Genomic DNA, 15,651 nt, shown 5'->3' on the forward strand with positions numbered 1-15,651 from the left:
CTTATTGCATCCTCCTGCCCCAGGGTACCACCATTCCCCGTGGGTGCCTCTCTGGCCCAGTATTAGCCATCTGTGTGGACAGATATATGTAGGAAGAGACCACACCTTTTCTTCCCAGAGCTGGAAGATATCCTCCAGTGCAATTGAGTGTGGGAAGGAAGATTGAGTGAAGGAGATGGCTTGGTGTATGGGAACTGCTGAGTCATGGCCTGAACCACTGATTGAGTACCTGGAGGAAAGACCCAGTCAGCCCTCAGAGCACAGGTGAAGGCAATTCACCTGTGCAACCAGAAGGGGTGGAGCCTGGCTCCACCCCTCTTAGGCCTCATTTAAGGGTTGACTGCCCCCAAGGATGGATCTCTGTCTGGAGATCCCTCCTTGGTGGGAGCCTTTTCCTGCGAGCCCCAAATCTTCCGATCCGGGTGAGCGCTGTATTTTCCTTCCACCTTTTGTAACGCTGTTTCCATTGCGTTAGTCCTGCTTATCGCTACACTTGGTGAATGACTTTCTGCAGTTACCTGCTGTGCTGATCTCCATGGGCAAGCTCGTCCCCAGCATTCCACTTGTTGACCTTGTGGTGCTTTGTGTTGTGTAGATCATTGGCTCTTCAGTTGTTGTCTCCCAAGGAGTGCTAGTCTGTCTTATGGTCGTCGTCCCTAGTGTGGTACTTGACTGTGACCCGCTGGTTGTTATCTGTCCTGTGCTGAGCGTTGGTGCTGTGGAGATCCCTTCTGTCAGTGTAGAGGTTGCTGGCCATGTAGCTGACAAATGCAGAGTGGATGTCCTTGGTGCTGTGGTGGCCAGTACAGAAGAGGTCAAGTCTAATGTGGAGTGTGTCTCTGACAGCCAGGTTGATGACAGTAGGGTGGGTTCTGTGGAGCTCCATTCTGTGAATACAAGTAAAAGACACTTCCCACATAAAGGACTGTGTCTGAGTAATGAGTATGTCTGTGTGTAAGTTAGAAACCCAGTTCCTCAGGAATGAAGATGGGACAAATTACTCTACCAGCATACTCCATCTTGACAGAAGTCAACATAGGGAATGGATGCAGGTAAGAGACATTTTTAAAAAGTATTATTAAATTGAAAGTGGTATTTACAGATGATGTTGGCAGGGAAGGGCACTGCTGTGGCACCTGCCCTGAGGCGCAGAACACCATGGGCCAGGTGAGACCAGGACTCTCCTCTGAATACTCCTGCCAGCTATAGGTGCCATGTAAGAAATAAATGTCACTTACAAATGCACTGAACACAACATGCACGCAGAAATAGAGATATCATAGCATGGTTTTTTTGATATCTCAGAAGTATGTATGAGTAACCCTTCACCCAAACATGTGTTGGGTGCAATTTATAGAAAAAGAATTTGAGCAAAAATGTTCCAGTACCTGAACAGACAACACCGGCATCTTCATGGTGGCGGCAGTTGTGTCTCTGCCATCCACTGTGACCACAATTCCACAAGGCCAGCTCATTTCCCTGGCACTGCACGTCATCCAGCAGGATGCTGCCTGAGCCTTGGCCAAAGTAAGCGCTGCCTGGAGCTGCAATGGCCGTGCCACATCCCAGCTGCCTGCACACAACCTGGGCATCAGAAAGGTCCCAGTGATCATCACAAACCGTCCCCAGCTGTCCTTCATAATACAGCTCTACACGGCCCTCGCATCTGTGCCTTCCATTCACCAGGTGGAGACCAGTTCCTTTGGGAGAGAGGGAGTTGAGCACAAACACAGTTGGACGAGTTAGCAAGGAATGACCTGTAGAAGTTGCTTATTGCATCCTCCTGCCCCAGGGTACCACCATTCCGCATGGGTGCCTGTTTGGCCCAGTATTAACCATCTGTGTGGACAGAGATGGTGGAGGGAGAGAGCACATTTCTTCCTCTCTGCCAGACCTGAAAGTCAGCTGCATGTATTTCATGCAAGATTTCTACAGAAGACTTAGCAGGTTAAGAACAAACTATTTTTGTAAGAAAGGAAATTCTTTGATCATAGGAAAAGCACAATAGGTGAGGAAAGAAAAGAAAATGAATTTCAATATCAGAATGAAATCCAAGGAAAATTCCAATGAGAAATATAGCACTGAATTTTTTTGCTTTGCTTATAGGAAGAAAATGGCATGTTTTAGGAACATATGTTAATGTATTTCTTTTATTCATTGTCCTCTAAACGTTTTATGGCAAAGAGTGTGGAGATGGCACAATTTCCATTGAATCCTAGGTAAATTTAGGAAGTACATCATGGCTTTCCTTCCCCCAACCTGTTTCTTACCAGAAGTGTGTATGTGTAGCATTTCTATGTGATGTAGAAAGACTGCTGAGCTGGTGACAGAGGCAAAGCAGAGCAGTGGCTCAAGGAAATTGCTGAGGTTTCAGGGACACAGAAAAATGCAGCAAGGATGTCGAAAGCCACTTCCTCCTAAACCTGTGCTCATGGCCACAGTGGTGCCATATACAAATTACAAGGGAAATAATTTGGAATTCACAAGCCGTTACACACTATTGAACTGTAACATTAAGGACACTAACCAGTGTACTACTTTGCTTAAAATGACATCAGAAGAAGACCAAATTAATCCTTCTGAAAAAAGATGGGATTTTAGAGAAAACAACAGCCAGTCTTACCTCTTCTCCCTGGTTTATGGAATTTATATGGAATATGTCTTCCTGTAAAATTGTAAGAGAATTTTAAAGATCTAGAGTCCACATATCACAACCAAATCCTGTAGTTTTTAGGAATAATTTTACAAGATTTCCACTAAATATTCAAAAAACTGGACAATGAACACAGTGGGATTATAAGAATTACAGTAGAAATCCACTGGCTTTTACTTTCTTACATGCCTCTAAAAACATATTAGAGTTAGACATAAAGAAATGCTCAGTAACGTTTCATGAACACCCCTGATATCTGCTGTTAAAATACATCCATTCACGTGAAACCCATCTGCTTTTCAGTTCGATTTAGCTTTTTCATAATTCAGATATTCTGCATCAACAGCCTGAAAATATCAATTTGTAGATCCATTTTTGATTAAGGAGTTTATTAAAGTTTATTAAGTCACCAAATAAATGTTGTAACGTAAGATTTCCAGGATTTATACTTTGGAAATCAAACAAGCAAGCTGCATTTGTCATCCTTTGCCTGTCTGCCAAATGCATATTTTGCTCTTTATTAAGCACCGAATAAGTCATCCAAAGCAAAAGAATCCTGAGAAGTTACCAGCTCCAGGATTTCTTCATCTAATTCACTGTTGATGGACTAGAGGAGCTGTCAAGATAGTGCCCAAACTAAATATTTCCCTATTTACGCACTGTTAACTGTCAGTTCAAAGTGAGGAGCCAGAAATTTGGCCCTTGATTTCTACCTATCTGAATTGTTTCTTTAAGTATTTACTTGGAGATGTGCGTTTATAAACCATACTTACAGAATGTCTTCCAACTGGAGAAGTGTCATGGTTTTGTGATTTTCGGTTATTGGTATTCCACATTATAACATCATGTAGTGGATGTACCAATAACCAAAAATCACAAAACCATGACAAGAAGCAACCGTGGGGAGAAGGAAACTTGAGATTAGGAAATTAAAGCTGATCTAAAACAATTTTACTTTCATTCAAGCAAAATAATTAGTTGGGCATGTAATTAGATAGGCTGTGTCCTACTTTACATTTTAGAGGTGTCAAAAATGAAAAAGTCTTAAATGCTATGAATACAGCACTTACTGTGACCCAGAAGACAGAGGTAGGGCTGGGGAATGAAGGCAAGAGAAGAGAGAACAAAAAGAGGAGAGAGAGAAAGATGGCGAGGAGAGGACAGATGAGAAAAACTGGATGAGGCGGATAAGGCCAATATAAATTGCTACAATGATCCTTAAATAACTAGTTAGAAAAATCACCTGGAATTGTTGTAGGATATGCACAGTACTATTCAGCTCAAGGGTACCTAAGTCACTTAGGAGACAGTAACTATCGTGTAAGGAAAAAAGGACCAAAAAAGGTTGAATGAAAATCATTTCATGTCTTTGATTATTTTTACCTATCACACAGTGATAATTATGAAAACGAACGTCTTTTATATTTCATGAAATTGTACATAAGATGAAGATTCAAATAATTCAAGCAGTATTTTACATGTAGCATATGTATTCACATATATATTCTGCAATAAATATATAAATAAATAAATTCCTCCATAATTCCTAGGTCAAATTTCTGTAACAGGAAGAATCACAACATACAGAACATACTCATAGGCACAATTCTAACAACAATTCAAGGCACTAAGGTGAGGACTATCCCACAGGTGCAGAATGCACTCTGTTAAAAGCTTTAAATAATTATTACCATTTACTATAATTAAGCACAGTTTTCTTCCAACAAAATTGTTAATATTGAGTTGCATTCAATTTCACCTTTAATCTTTTGCCCAAATCAATACCAGCGTGACTGTCATTTTTGTTAACGGAATCAACAATCTTTGTCTTTCATTCTCTATGTGCCCTGGAACAAGTCTAAGTGGTTTACCTGGTCTGGCCTCCAGAACTGCTGGACCAAGCAAAAGCAGGCACATCAATATCATAGTGGTACCCATCTCATCAAGAGCTGTCGGTAGGAAGAACCATCAGGATATATAGTCTCTATTTCTGAAGGGGAGTGGCTTTATAGATCTCTTTTTCTACAGGAGGATGGTAAAATAAGCATGGCATAATAGTCTGAAACAAAAATGTGTTTGATTTGTTATTCAATATTCTGTCACATCCTGGTTTCTGCTTGAAGATAATATTTCAAGAGTAACATTTTCCACTGCTTGAAGGAAAATATTTATGCTAGTATGGGTTGTACAATCACCTTGTTGTACAAACAGAACGAGCTCTTATCTAAAGACACCACTTGAATCTGGCTGATGAATCTTATATTTTTCTTTTATGGTGACAGTCCTTGTCAAGTCTGAGGAAGGTAGTGGTATCTTGAAATTCAGATGGTGTTACCTCCAAGAAGGATGTTAGAGAGCTTCATACCTTGGTTCCAGCTAGAGAAGCAAGATCCTAGGGGAGCCACGAATGGGGTACAGCTTTGGCATACTTTAAATACAATAAAATAGCATCATGTTCAAGAACAACTGGGAGTCTTGGAATATAACGAACCAAAACTGTGGCTGTTGCTAAATATAAAGTGAAGATGACCAACAGACACCTCATCTAGACACTTGGGTCCTATGAGCATTGCTAGCACCACCTCAACTTCAGCGTTTCTACCTTCAGCAGCAGAGCCAACAAGAAGGGGGCTGCAAGTGCCTGCAGGCTCTTGGTGGTCATAGAAGCCACTGGAGAGGCCACATGATGGAGATAGGAGGAAAGGAGAGGGGACAACCAGTGGTCCCGGGCTAAGCTACCAGTTGCTAGGTGTGGGGAAAGAGAGCAGACCTCAGAGAGGCATCAAGACTTGCTTGTTAGTTCACTTTCTTGAGCACCTCAGCCATAAGCAGAGAGAATCTCACACTAAGTGATACATACTTTCCCACACTGTGTGGGCAGCTTGCTCCAGGTAATTAGAGAGGCTGTTCCAAGGCTTTTAAATGAATCACCATGAGATATCTGAAGAACCTTGCAGCTCCAATATGAACGTATTCCTTTTTGACATTTTAAATTCATGTCAAAATTTATACTCTGTTCACTGTGAAACTGTTAATGGCAAAAGAATGTCAAGAGAATCAGGGTCAGCTGATCACTTTTTGTGAAAACCGTGCAGAAAAAAACAGTGGATTCTAAGCATATTTAAGTAAATTAGGTTACAATTTAATTTGTTCCAAAATTTGAAAAATGAATCCAAAGCTTTTCCACAGCATAAAATAATGTTTAATCCTCATTCATGATTCTCTTGTCAGAGTGGCTAGTAGTCTGACAACTATCCTAAGACTGAAGAGCCAAAATATTCTGTGTCCGATTCTCACCGTTACAGCCCTCAAGGCTTAGATGGCATTATCAACAGTCAAAATCTGTGGCACAATTACTGTTATGTACAAATCTATTGCATCCAAGGGCAGAGATGGAGACTAAAGTCCAGGACCCCAAGGGAAAAAGGATGACTTAGAAGGTCTTACCACAAAGGCCAGCATTATTGGAATGGAAGAAGGAAGTGCAAAACACAAGAGGCCAAAGATAAGGTTGGAAGCCTTGAAAGCAAACGTAAGTGAAGAGTAAATATATTTCTTCTTTATCCAAACAACCCCATTCACACATGAATGAGGAAATGTACTCAGCACTTGGTATTCACTATTCATATTCTTCTGTTCTTACATTTTGGCAAGAAGCAGAAAAAATACAGTACATTTGACTGATCAATCCCACACTGCGATCAGTGAAGCAAGAGTAAGTGATGGACAGCAATTCTTCTCCAAACTCTTGTAATAACTGAAAAGGCGTAAGAGGAAAGGGAACACAAACGTGATTCCCGTATGGCTCAATGGAAAAAGTACCCACTAAGCTGTCCAGGTAAATGAACAACACTGACTATGTATTTTTTCACTTCATTCTTCATTAATAAATTCTTTGTGACAAATGTCAAAAATCGACGTATTTCTAGAGCTCTTCATCAGACAATCTCCACAGTAGAAATAGATAACTACTATGTTCAGATTAAATTGAATTAATTCATTCAAATACCACAGAGAGGATGTTTTCATCCTTCCCTTTGGGTAGAAGTTCTCTTGCAATAATGCATTTTTGCTCTCTAGGAGGACTTCTGTCAGTTTGAAGTGTTTCTCAGCATATTACTCTGTGAGAGGGCTTTGAAGACGCTTTAAGTTCTGCTGCCTGTAGTTAGGAGAATTCTGTAGACATTTTGGCTTTTGTGTTGTTCAGATGAAAACCACTGGAAGGAAATAGGAGATCAGTCAGCTTTCATCCATGACTACCCAAGCATCTACACTGAAATGAGGGCATCCACAGACTTCTGCAGAAAGAGACAATAGTCTGGAACGCCTGCATTATGATCCAATGGAGGCAGTTTAGTCTAATGTATCAGGTTCCTTGATGGCCTCTTGAGCTCTGTTGCCTGGGTGACATGAAGCATGTCAATACAAATCAATTTGTGTTTGTTTTATGGTGAGGAGACAAGTGGATCAGAAAGCTGAGAGTCACGTCCATTGGATTTATCACTAGAAGAGCGCCTGAATGTGGTGGGGCCCGAGGTGGAAGGGAAGGCACTTAACAGAAGGGCCATTCACTGAACACATTTACTTCAAAACGTGATTTTTTTCTTCCTCACCACGTCTAGTTTTCTTGAACTCCGCATTTCTACAATATCTGTAGATCAACGAAACTGTGGGGAGATAGGGACAATGATTTTGAGACATCAAGTTATTGAGCAGTTTGCTGGTGTTTTTTACAGCAACATTTAATATGGAAACCACTGCACTTGGTACTTCTACCCTGTATTCTGGAACAACCTTGGTATATCTTCATCTAGAATCCCTGGCACATATGTAGCATGGGAAAACAACTCTGAAAAGCACAAGCGTGTTTCCGATTGGAGGCATCAACATCCTGGGCCTAGGATATTTCTCCTAGTCTGATCACAAAGGTACTTTGGGAATGTGAGATGTGGAAAAGTGTCATCAGGCTATGTCCTGAAAAATTATGGGGTAGCACAACAGCAGTACTAGAGCAGGAGCTGGTGCAGGAGAGAAAGCCATAGGTCTGGGAAGAGCAGAGAGGATGGTCCTTTTCCTTGACAGCTCTGCACTTCAAATGTGGTTGTAGGGTGGTAGATAGAGAAGGGGAGGACCCTCCTCAGTCCTTGTTCCTCATGTATGGGTAACAAAATTCATTTCCATTCTCTGTGAGCATTGCCAGTCCATCCTTGCAAGGTCCCTTCTCCGCAGCATGGAGAGGTAAGGAGGCCTGGGGTCACCTAGAAAAGGCAGGAAGAAATACTACAGGCTGTAATGACTATTTCTGTCTACTCTTATCCTCCTTGTCAGGACAAGATGTATCCTGGAGTATAAGTCACCGCTTTGTCTCTGGCTCACCTCACAATAGTACTTCATGTTGTTCCTAACAAGCTTTCCTCTGTCACTGCTTGCTAGAAAACAAGAAAGTCTAAAGAGGAGCATTTCTCAAACAAATACCAATGATCTTTTCACCTGTAGTAAGTGGGTTCTTCCCAGCAGGTTCTTCCTTTACTAATGTTGTTATTATTTTGTTTTCATAAGGGGATATGAGTCTGGTCACACTTCCTTATGGCAACTTACGTACATTCCCCTTACTGCTACAGGTTTAGAAATGCGTAACAGCAAGAGTACAGATTGTAGCTTGGCAAAGCCACTTTGTCAGAAACCACGTCCTTCAGTCTGATAATACGTTAAGCAGTGAGCTCAGACATACAGGCAATGTATTTGCAAGTACACAAAAAGAAATATTGCTCTACAGTCGCTTCCTCCCTTGTGTTTTTCAATTACACACTTACATAACAGGTTTGATTATAGTTATCTTCTACACAAAGATTTATAAATAGCCTACGTTTTCTCAGAGAAACATGTAAATGTGAAGAACCATGTACCCACAGATAAGAAACACTGTACAGGAACAATTCCTTATGTGCAACATCCATGTATTTTATTTTATGGCCATTATTGATGTACTTTTCTCTAAAAGAAATATTGTCCTTGGACTACTCTCTGGAGTACCTCATATCAGTGAAACACCACACAAGTGTTTTATCTGCATGTAAGCAATGGCAAAAGAAATCAGTTCTTCTTTCCCAAGCCACCGAAATCAGTCTCCTGAGATACAACATCAAAGCAGGAGCTCAGCTGAATTGCTCTGAAACATCTAAATTGCACCCTCCACCTGCAGACTCTTGGTTGCCTCTCACATTATCTGGTAAGGGATGGGTTCTTGCAGTTTGCGCTTCAGAAGAAGTCCTCCCACAGTGAGGATGGCAGCTGCCAGCACCGCTGCAGTCACGGCCAGAGGAACATAGGAGCCGGCAGCAGGCGCGGGGCTCTCGAGCTCCCTTCTCACCTGAGTATTGGAGGCCAGCTCTGTGCATGAGAGAGAAAAAGAGGGGCTTACATTTGTCTCCTGAGCTAGTTCATTTCAAAGGTGAAGACAACTTGATATAAAATGGATCCGATCAGATCTGCAATATGGATCTGATCAGAAAAAAAATTATCACGTGTTGTTTAAGGAATGACTCTGTGGCCACACCAAACAAGCGAAGATTATGGCAAGAACTTTAAAAGTAGCTAAGAATGATTGAGCTGTAGTTGTGCTTGTTCATAGCAGGGAGTTGGACAAGATGGCTTTAAGGGTCCCTTCCAACTCAAACGATTCTATGAACTTGTAACGATTACACTCTAAGACCATAAAATGCTATTTCCTAACAGTGGAAACACCAGTTAAAGTGCACAGGGAAACAACATTTTCAAGGAGACCTACAGAGTGGTTGCTAGTAAATAAGAGAGATGCTGATCAGGCAGAGACAGCATTGAAAATCTAATACAAATCCAATAGGTAAGTGGGCTACGTCTCATTTCTCTTCTAGCAGAACTTAATCAATTGCTACTTGACATGTGCAGAAAAAATAGTTGGTCTAACTATGATAAAAAGGAAATTGTAAATATTATATAACAACTTTATATACATTTTTAAAAAATAACCTTAAGAATTATAGCAGGGTTGTGAATAAGCCAGCAAAGGAATATTTCAGAACTAGGTTTATGAACTGATTTGCGAACGCACGGCAATATACAGAGCCCTACTTTGAATAAAAGTGGAAGTTATTTGCACTCACCAGCATTCTTGTCCTCAGTGGGAGCCTCCCAAAGCTGAACAGGTCCGATGACAACACTCGCTTTTCCCTGGGAAGATCCTGCATTCCTCCTGAACCTGCTCACACAGCCTTGGTAGCAGCGGGAAGAATAGTCACCGTACCTGCACACCACCAGCTCACACTGCAGGTAGACCGCTGGGTATCGGTTAACAAAGGAAAATGCATTAAATGCAAACCGTTTGACACTCGAATATGGTGAATAGTAAGAAGAGTAGGTAGGATCTTTAACACACCTGGAGAGAGAGAGAAAATTAACAGATTAGATTTCACTGGGCTCGTTTTCCTAACAAAGATCCCAGAGTTCTCACAGTTTATTTTATACTGCAGTGATATCCCAAAACCTATGATATTTATAGAAGGATTTTAGTGATTTTGGATTCGGTAAATACACTTTCTTTTGGCAGAGTTACATGTCAAATGAATAAAAATTAACGGGAAAAAGACCAGAATCTATTTGACTCATGTTCTGGGTGAGTGTTATTTCTGATTCTGCTTAATGAATAAGTATTTTTACAGATAGAATCAAAAGAAATCTCAACAAGAGGAAAAACTTCCTCATATTCACATAATGTGTAAAAGGGAGGACACTCACTTCACTTGCAGGAGGCACTGGGTCATTTCCTTAGCCTCCTACAAGCCATAGACTTCCTGCCTAAGGGTAGGTTACTAGACTCCAGCAGAAGAAAGACGTGGAGCTATTGGAACGAGTTCAGAGGAGGGCCACCAGGATGATCAGAGGGATGGAGCACCTCTCCTATGAGGAAAGGTTGAGGGAACTGGGCTTGTTTAGTTTGGAGAAGAGAAGGCTCCGGGGAGACCTCACTGTGGCCTTTCAATACTTGAAGGGAGTGTATAAACAGGAGGGGGATCGATTGTTCACGAGGGTGGATAGCGATAGGACAAAGGGGAATGGTTTTAAACTGAGACAGGAGAGATGTAGGTTAGATATTAGGAGGAAGTTTTTCCACACAGAGGGTGGTGATGCACTGGAACAGGTTGCCCAAGGAGGATGTGGATGCCCCATCCCTGGAGATATTCAAGGCCAGGCTGGATGTGGCTCTGGGCAGCCTGGTCTAGTGGTTGGCAACCCTGCACTCAGCAGGGGATTTGAAACTTGATGATCTTTGAGGTCCTTTTCAACCCAGGCCATTCTATGATTCTACGATTCTTGCTAAGGTTACCAATATGAATGCCTTCTTAGGAGGTAGAAAGATTCAAATCCCTCTAAGCACAGAAGGCAAATAAATTAGCAAGGGTTTTAATTTCCTGGAAGAAAACGGGACACCAAGAGGGACTCTTTTATGCTTCTAGCTCTTTGTCCATTTTGCATTACTTATAGGAGGTCACAGCCGTTCCATTTCAAATCAGAAGGCAAATTTTGTATCAAATCAAGGAAACAGTATTTACACAACTTTGATTCTGGTGTACAGGAACAAAGAGCCATTGACATCCCTATATTCCATTCATCTATGTCAGAAAAAAGTTCACACTTCAGTTTCTACACTGCCTCCTGCAGTGAAATTAGAGCTTGACTGCTACTTCTCAATGGGATTTCAATCGTCATATTTAATTTATTTAGGCTTTGCCAGAAAGTATTTCTTAAAAGTGTATTTGTATTTAGAATGGCAACCAATGCACGCTGGTCCTAAATTACATCTTTCATAAATGACTCACTTTAAGATCTCTGTATCCAGATACTTTCAAAATCATTTCTAAGAAAGTTCTTACCCACTCCTGATCAATTCGTAGGTCACTGTTGTAAAATCGTTAGGATCAGGTGATGCCACACACGTATCCACAAACAACACCAGATTTGAGTCAGAGCTGAGAAGAGAAGCTTGAAGGAACAAATTCTGATTCAGGTCAACGTAGTAAGGAAAGTCATACACCGGCCAAAGGAAAGAAGAGGAATTGTAGAATGCGAAGTCCACTTTGTATCTGCCATATTGGGTTTCATCAATGTTAGCAACACTAATGTCATCAGCAATGTACATTACTTGCACCCAAGTTTCCTGGAGCATTTTGCAGTTCACATGCAAGTAAAGGTCCTTTTTCCTCTTGATGATAGAATCAGAAGCAAATACTCTTATCACGTTGGAATAGTTGATAGTCTCGTTGCTGATCTGTTTGACACATTAGGTGAGTGCAAGATTATTGGATGTAGTTATGGAGTTATGTAGTTATGGAATTATGTAGTTAGACTTCTATATGTGTCAGATCCTAGGACTAGTCAGAAAGAACATGTCATACTCAAAAACCCAAAGCATCCTATATGTGATTGTTCAGTCAACTCTATCCTACACTTTCTTCTCTAGAGCATCACTCTGAAATAAATGTAAGAAGGATAAGTTGGAATGTTTAATTAACCTTAGCCTCCAGAAACATGTGCTTCTTTTTTGTGCTTTGAATACTTGTGGACAGCAATGCTCCATGTGATTCTTGACAGTTTTCCAACTGCCTATTAATTTTCTGTGCCCAGAACTGGAGATATCTCCAAAATACATTGACACTCACCTCTCTACGTGTACCACAGCTGTTGTACAGAATGTTGAATATAACCTGGGTCGATGTAATTTCTGGTCTACAAGAAGAGTCAGACAAGCTAGCGTTCCACACAGAGTAACCCTGTGACTGGAGATAGCTTCTCTCTACAATTGCACGCATGTAGTTTGGGAAGCAAAAGAGGGCTAGGGCAGAAAATACAAATTATTAGTGAATCCACATAATTAATAATGCTTACATGATAAAATTTCACCAAATGCAAAAGTTACTACCATTTAGAGAAGGTTTTTCATTTTTACACCTTACATTTAGATATGAATAATCTCTGACAAACTTCAGTTGACCTTCAGATACTCTCCTAACAAAAACATACAGTATACAATAGTATTTTGCTGACACCTTGATCCAGTATCACCACTCATGCAAAAATGATAAGAGATGGGAGTCTTTGCTAAATAAGCATCCAAAAGCTAATGTGGATGTTGTAGAGATAATTGTACACTGTTTGCAGAAACACTGCTTGCTTAGGAGGAGATCTGGAAACCATCCTCATGACTGGATCCATTACATGAAAAGTAATGATCCCAGGGAGAGTCTGGCTTCTGGCAGAGAGAGGTGTCTAGGGACGGCAGGTGATTTTGTAAGTACTGAAGGCCACTATTTGCGCCTGGGGAGACTGTGAGAACATATTTGAAAAATTCCCCTGCTAGACTGTAGGACATCAATGGAAGAGGTCACTCAGAGAAGTTGTGGCTTTGAAAATTTCATCCTTCGATGATTTAGAAGCATTGCAACTGATCATCAGGTCCAACCTTTCATGGAATAAGGAAGCATAGATGAGGTGATGTAGCAACCTGTCCAATCTCATCTTGAGAAAATCCAGTGACAGGGATGCTAGTGATGGATGCTTCTCACTGAAAGAATTTCTTTCTTCTACCAAGACAGGACCTCTAACATCTTGTACAAGTGCATCTTGTACCTGTTGCCTCTCATCTCCTCCGTGTGGCCCCTGTGAAAAGAGCTTCTATCCTCTTTGTAGCCACCTTCTTAGTACGGGAATACTGTGATGAGGTCCTCCATCTAACTCCTTCAGTCTTCCCTCTTAAGGCAGGTTCTCCAGCCCTTTGATCATCTATGTGGACCTCTCCAGTCTGTCTACATCACTTTAGAACTGAAGGAATAAGAACTGAATACAGTACTCGTGCTGCTGTCTGGCGAGCATTGAATAGAGGGAAATGATTATATCTCAGTCTCTGCTAGCAAGCTGATGCAGCCCAGAGTCCACTTTTACTTTCGTTTCTAGATAAATTCATAATGGACCTGATCTGGTGTTGGTGATAGTCCTGCTTGGAATAGTTGGAGTATGGAAAATTCAAATATCCTTTCTAATGATTTTTTCTGTGATTCTACAAAAATTTGCACATGAGAATAGAAAAAAATGAAAATAATGAGGTGATAAGAATAAAGATGAGTTTAGATTGACCATCATAAAAAAATGTAAGGGGAATTAATTTGGTAATTGAAGGTCATTCTAAAATGAAAAAGTAACTACTGACTGGAAGTGATCAGTTAATAACCACTTAGGAAATTCAAGTAAGAATGTCATCTTTTTGGGAGTGGTTCAACAACATCAGCAAATACTTTGGCAAATAAAATGAGGATGTAAAAGCCTTTTAGCCAAGGAAATATTATAAAGTGAATGGAAGCTTACCAGTGTTCTGATCTGCTGGAAAGGAATGATACTCAGCATAAAACCCTCTGTTTGAATATCTAGAGTCACTGTGAAATCTGATGGTCATCATGTTTGAGGACGATGTGTACATGATATTATAACCAGAACAAATTCTTCCAAGCAGAGGAGAAGTATTCGGTGGACCATCATAGATCTCAATATAGTCATACTGGCATCCACCTTGCAACCTGAAGAAGGCACATGAATATAGAGTAAAAAGCATTTGCTAAAGTTCAGTATTTTAAATGCCGAATAAACAATAAACTAAGATACTGCACTGACACAAATTCAAGGTAATCTTTACAATACATGTATAAGTATAAGGAACATGTTTCAGAGTTATATTTGAAGTTGAGATTTTGGCCCCAGTTACTACCCAGGAAACAAATAATTTACTTACTGAATACTTCCAAATGTTAGCATAATGCGAAAATTGTTCAGTACTTGTATCTCCCACAAGCAATTCGCATTGTCTGGATAACTTGAAGGATAAAAAGGACTCCGTATTGTTCCAGATGAATTTGAAAGGAAGCTACCACAAAAATATTCTCCAGCTGAAAAAAAAAAGATGTAAATGAGATTCACTTAGACTTTCTTATGAACAAATAGATATACAGTAAATAGACACATACGATAGCAAGCAATGGCTAGTTTCTGGATATACTCTTCTTACCAAGGGGACAGGTGTAATCATTAAAGAACAATGAATCTTCACTGCAACACTGCATTTGGCATGCTTAAGAAATAAACATGCATAAGAGAAAGGAACTGGCAAAAAGCCATAACACAGATAAAAGATCAGAAAATTAACAGAGTTAGAAATATACTCACAGCAGAAACAGAGCAATGGAAGAGTAAAGAGCAGGATTAGACAAGTTAGCTGACAACATGGAATCTTCTGAATTTACTGAAGAGCGTAAAAGACAAAACACTAAGATATAAAATATAAACAAGTACTCCTATTACATAATTAAAAAAAAAATACTGAAAATCCCATACATACCAGGAGTGCTGGATGGAGGAGTAGGAACAGAGGTCGTGTTATACGAATCTGTTGAGAGAGGAAGAGCAAGAAGCAGGTGAGGGACACTGGGATGGAGGAGTGCCACCAGATTTGCTCCCAGCACTGGGGGTGGTGGTGCTGCCCTGTCTCGCTGCAATGCACAGCGTGGGGGTCTCTGTGGGGCCATCTCCTGCAGGAGCACAGCAAAACACAGCCTGCAAACATGGCTCCACAACACCTCCATGCCAGGCAAAGGAAGGCCACTTCATGAGCATGTACCCAGACCAGGGAAGGAGGATCAGTGGTACCTGAGCAGATAACACTGGCATCCTCATAGTGGTTACAGTTGTGCACGCCCCAGCCACGGCTCCTGCACTCAAAGAGGGAGGACTCATTCCCTGTGCACTGCACATCGTCCAGGTAGATTCTGCCACTGCCTTGTCCAAAATAGGCATTTCCTAGAGCTGAAACTGCAAAGCCGCATCCCAGCTGCCTGCACACCACTTCGGCGTCATTGAGGTCCCACAAGTCATCACAGACCGTGCCCCGGTTCCCATAGTAGTAGATCTCCACGCGCCCC

General features: G+C 41.0%; 1 protein-coding gene across 1 annotated transcript in view; it reads right to left on the bottom strand.

The window, feature by feature from the left end:
* The window catches only part of DMBT1 (deleted in malignant brain tumors 1), a gene marked incomplete at its 5' end in the record, with an annotated part of 51,585 nt that extends 35,935 nt beyond the window's left edge, over positions 1-15,650 (bottom strand). The window contains 3 exons of the mRNA XM_021398490.1: positions 1,389-1,700; positions 12,317-12,325; positions 15,380-15,650. Of these exons, the coding sequence (XP_021254165.1) occupies positions 1,389-1,700; positions 12,317-12,325; positions 15,380-15,650 (592 nt within the window). The remainder of the gene's footprint in view (positions 1-1,388; positions 1,701-12,316; positions 12,326-15,379) is intronic.

This window comes from Numida meleagris, chromosome 5 (genome assembly GCF_002078875.1).
Source record: "Numida meleagris isolate 19003 breed g44 Domestic line chromosome 5, NumMel1.0, whole genome shotgun sequence".
NCBI lineage: Eukaryota > Metazoa > Chordata > Aves > Galliformes > Numididae > Numida > Numida meleagris.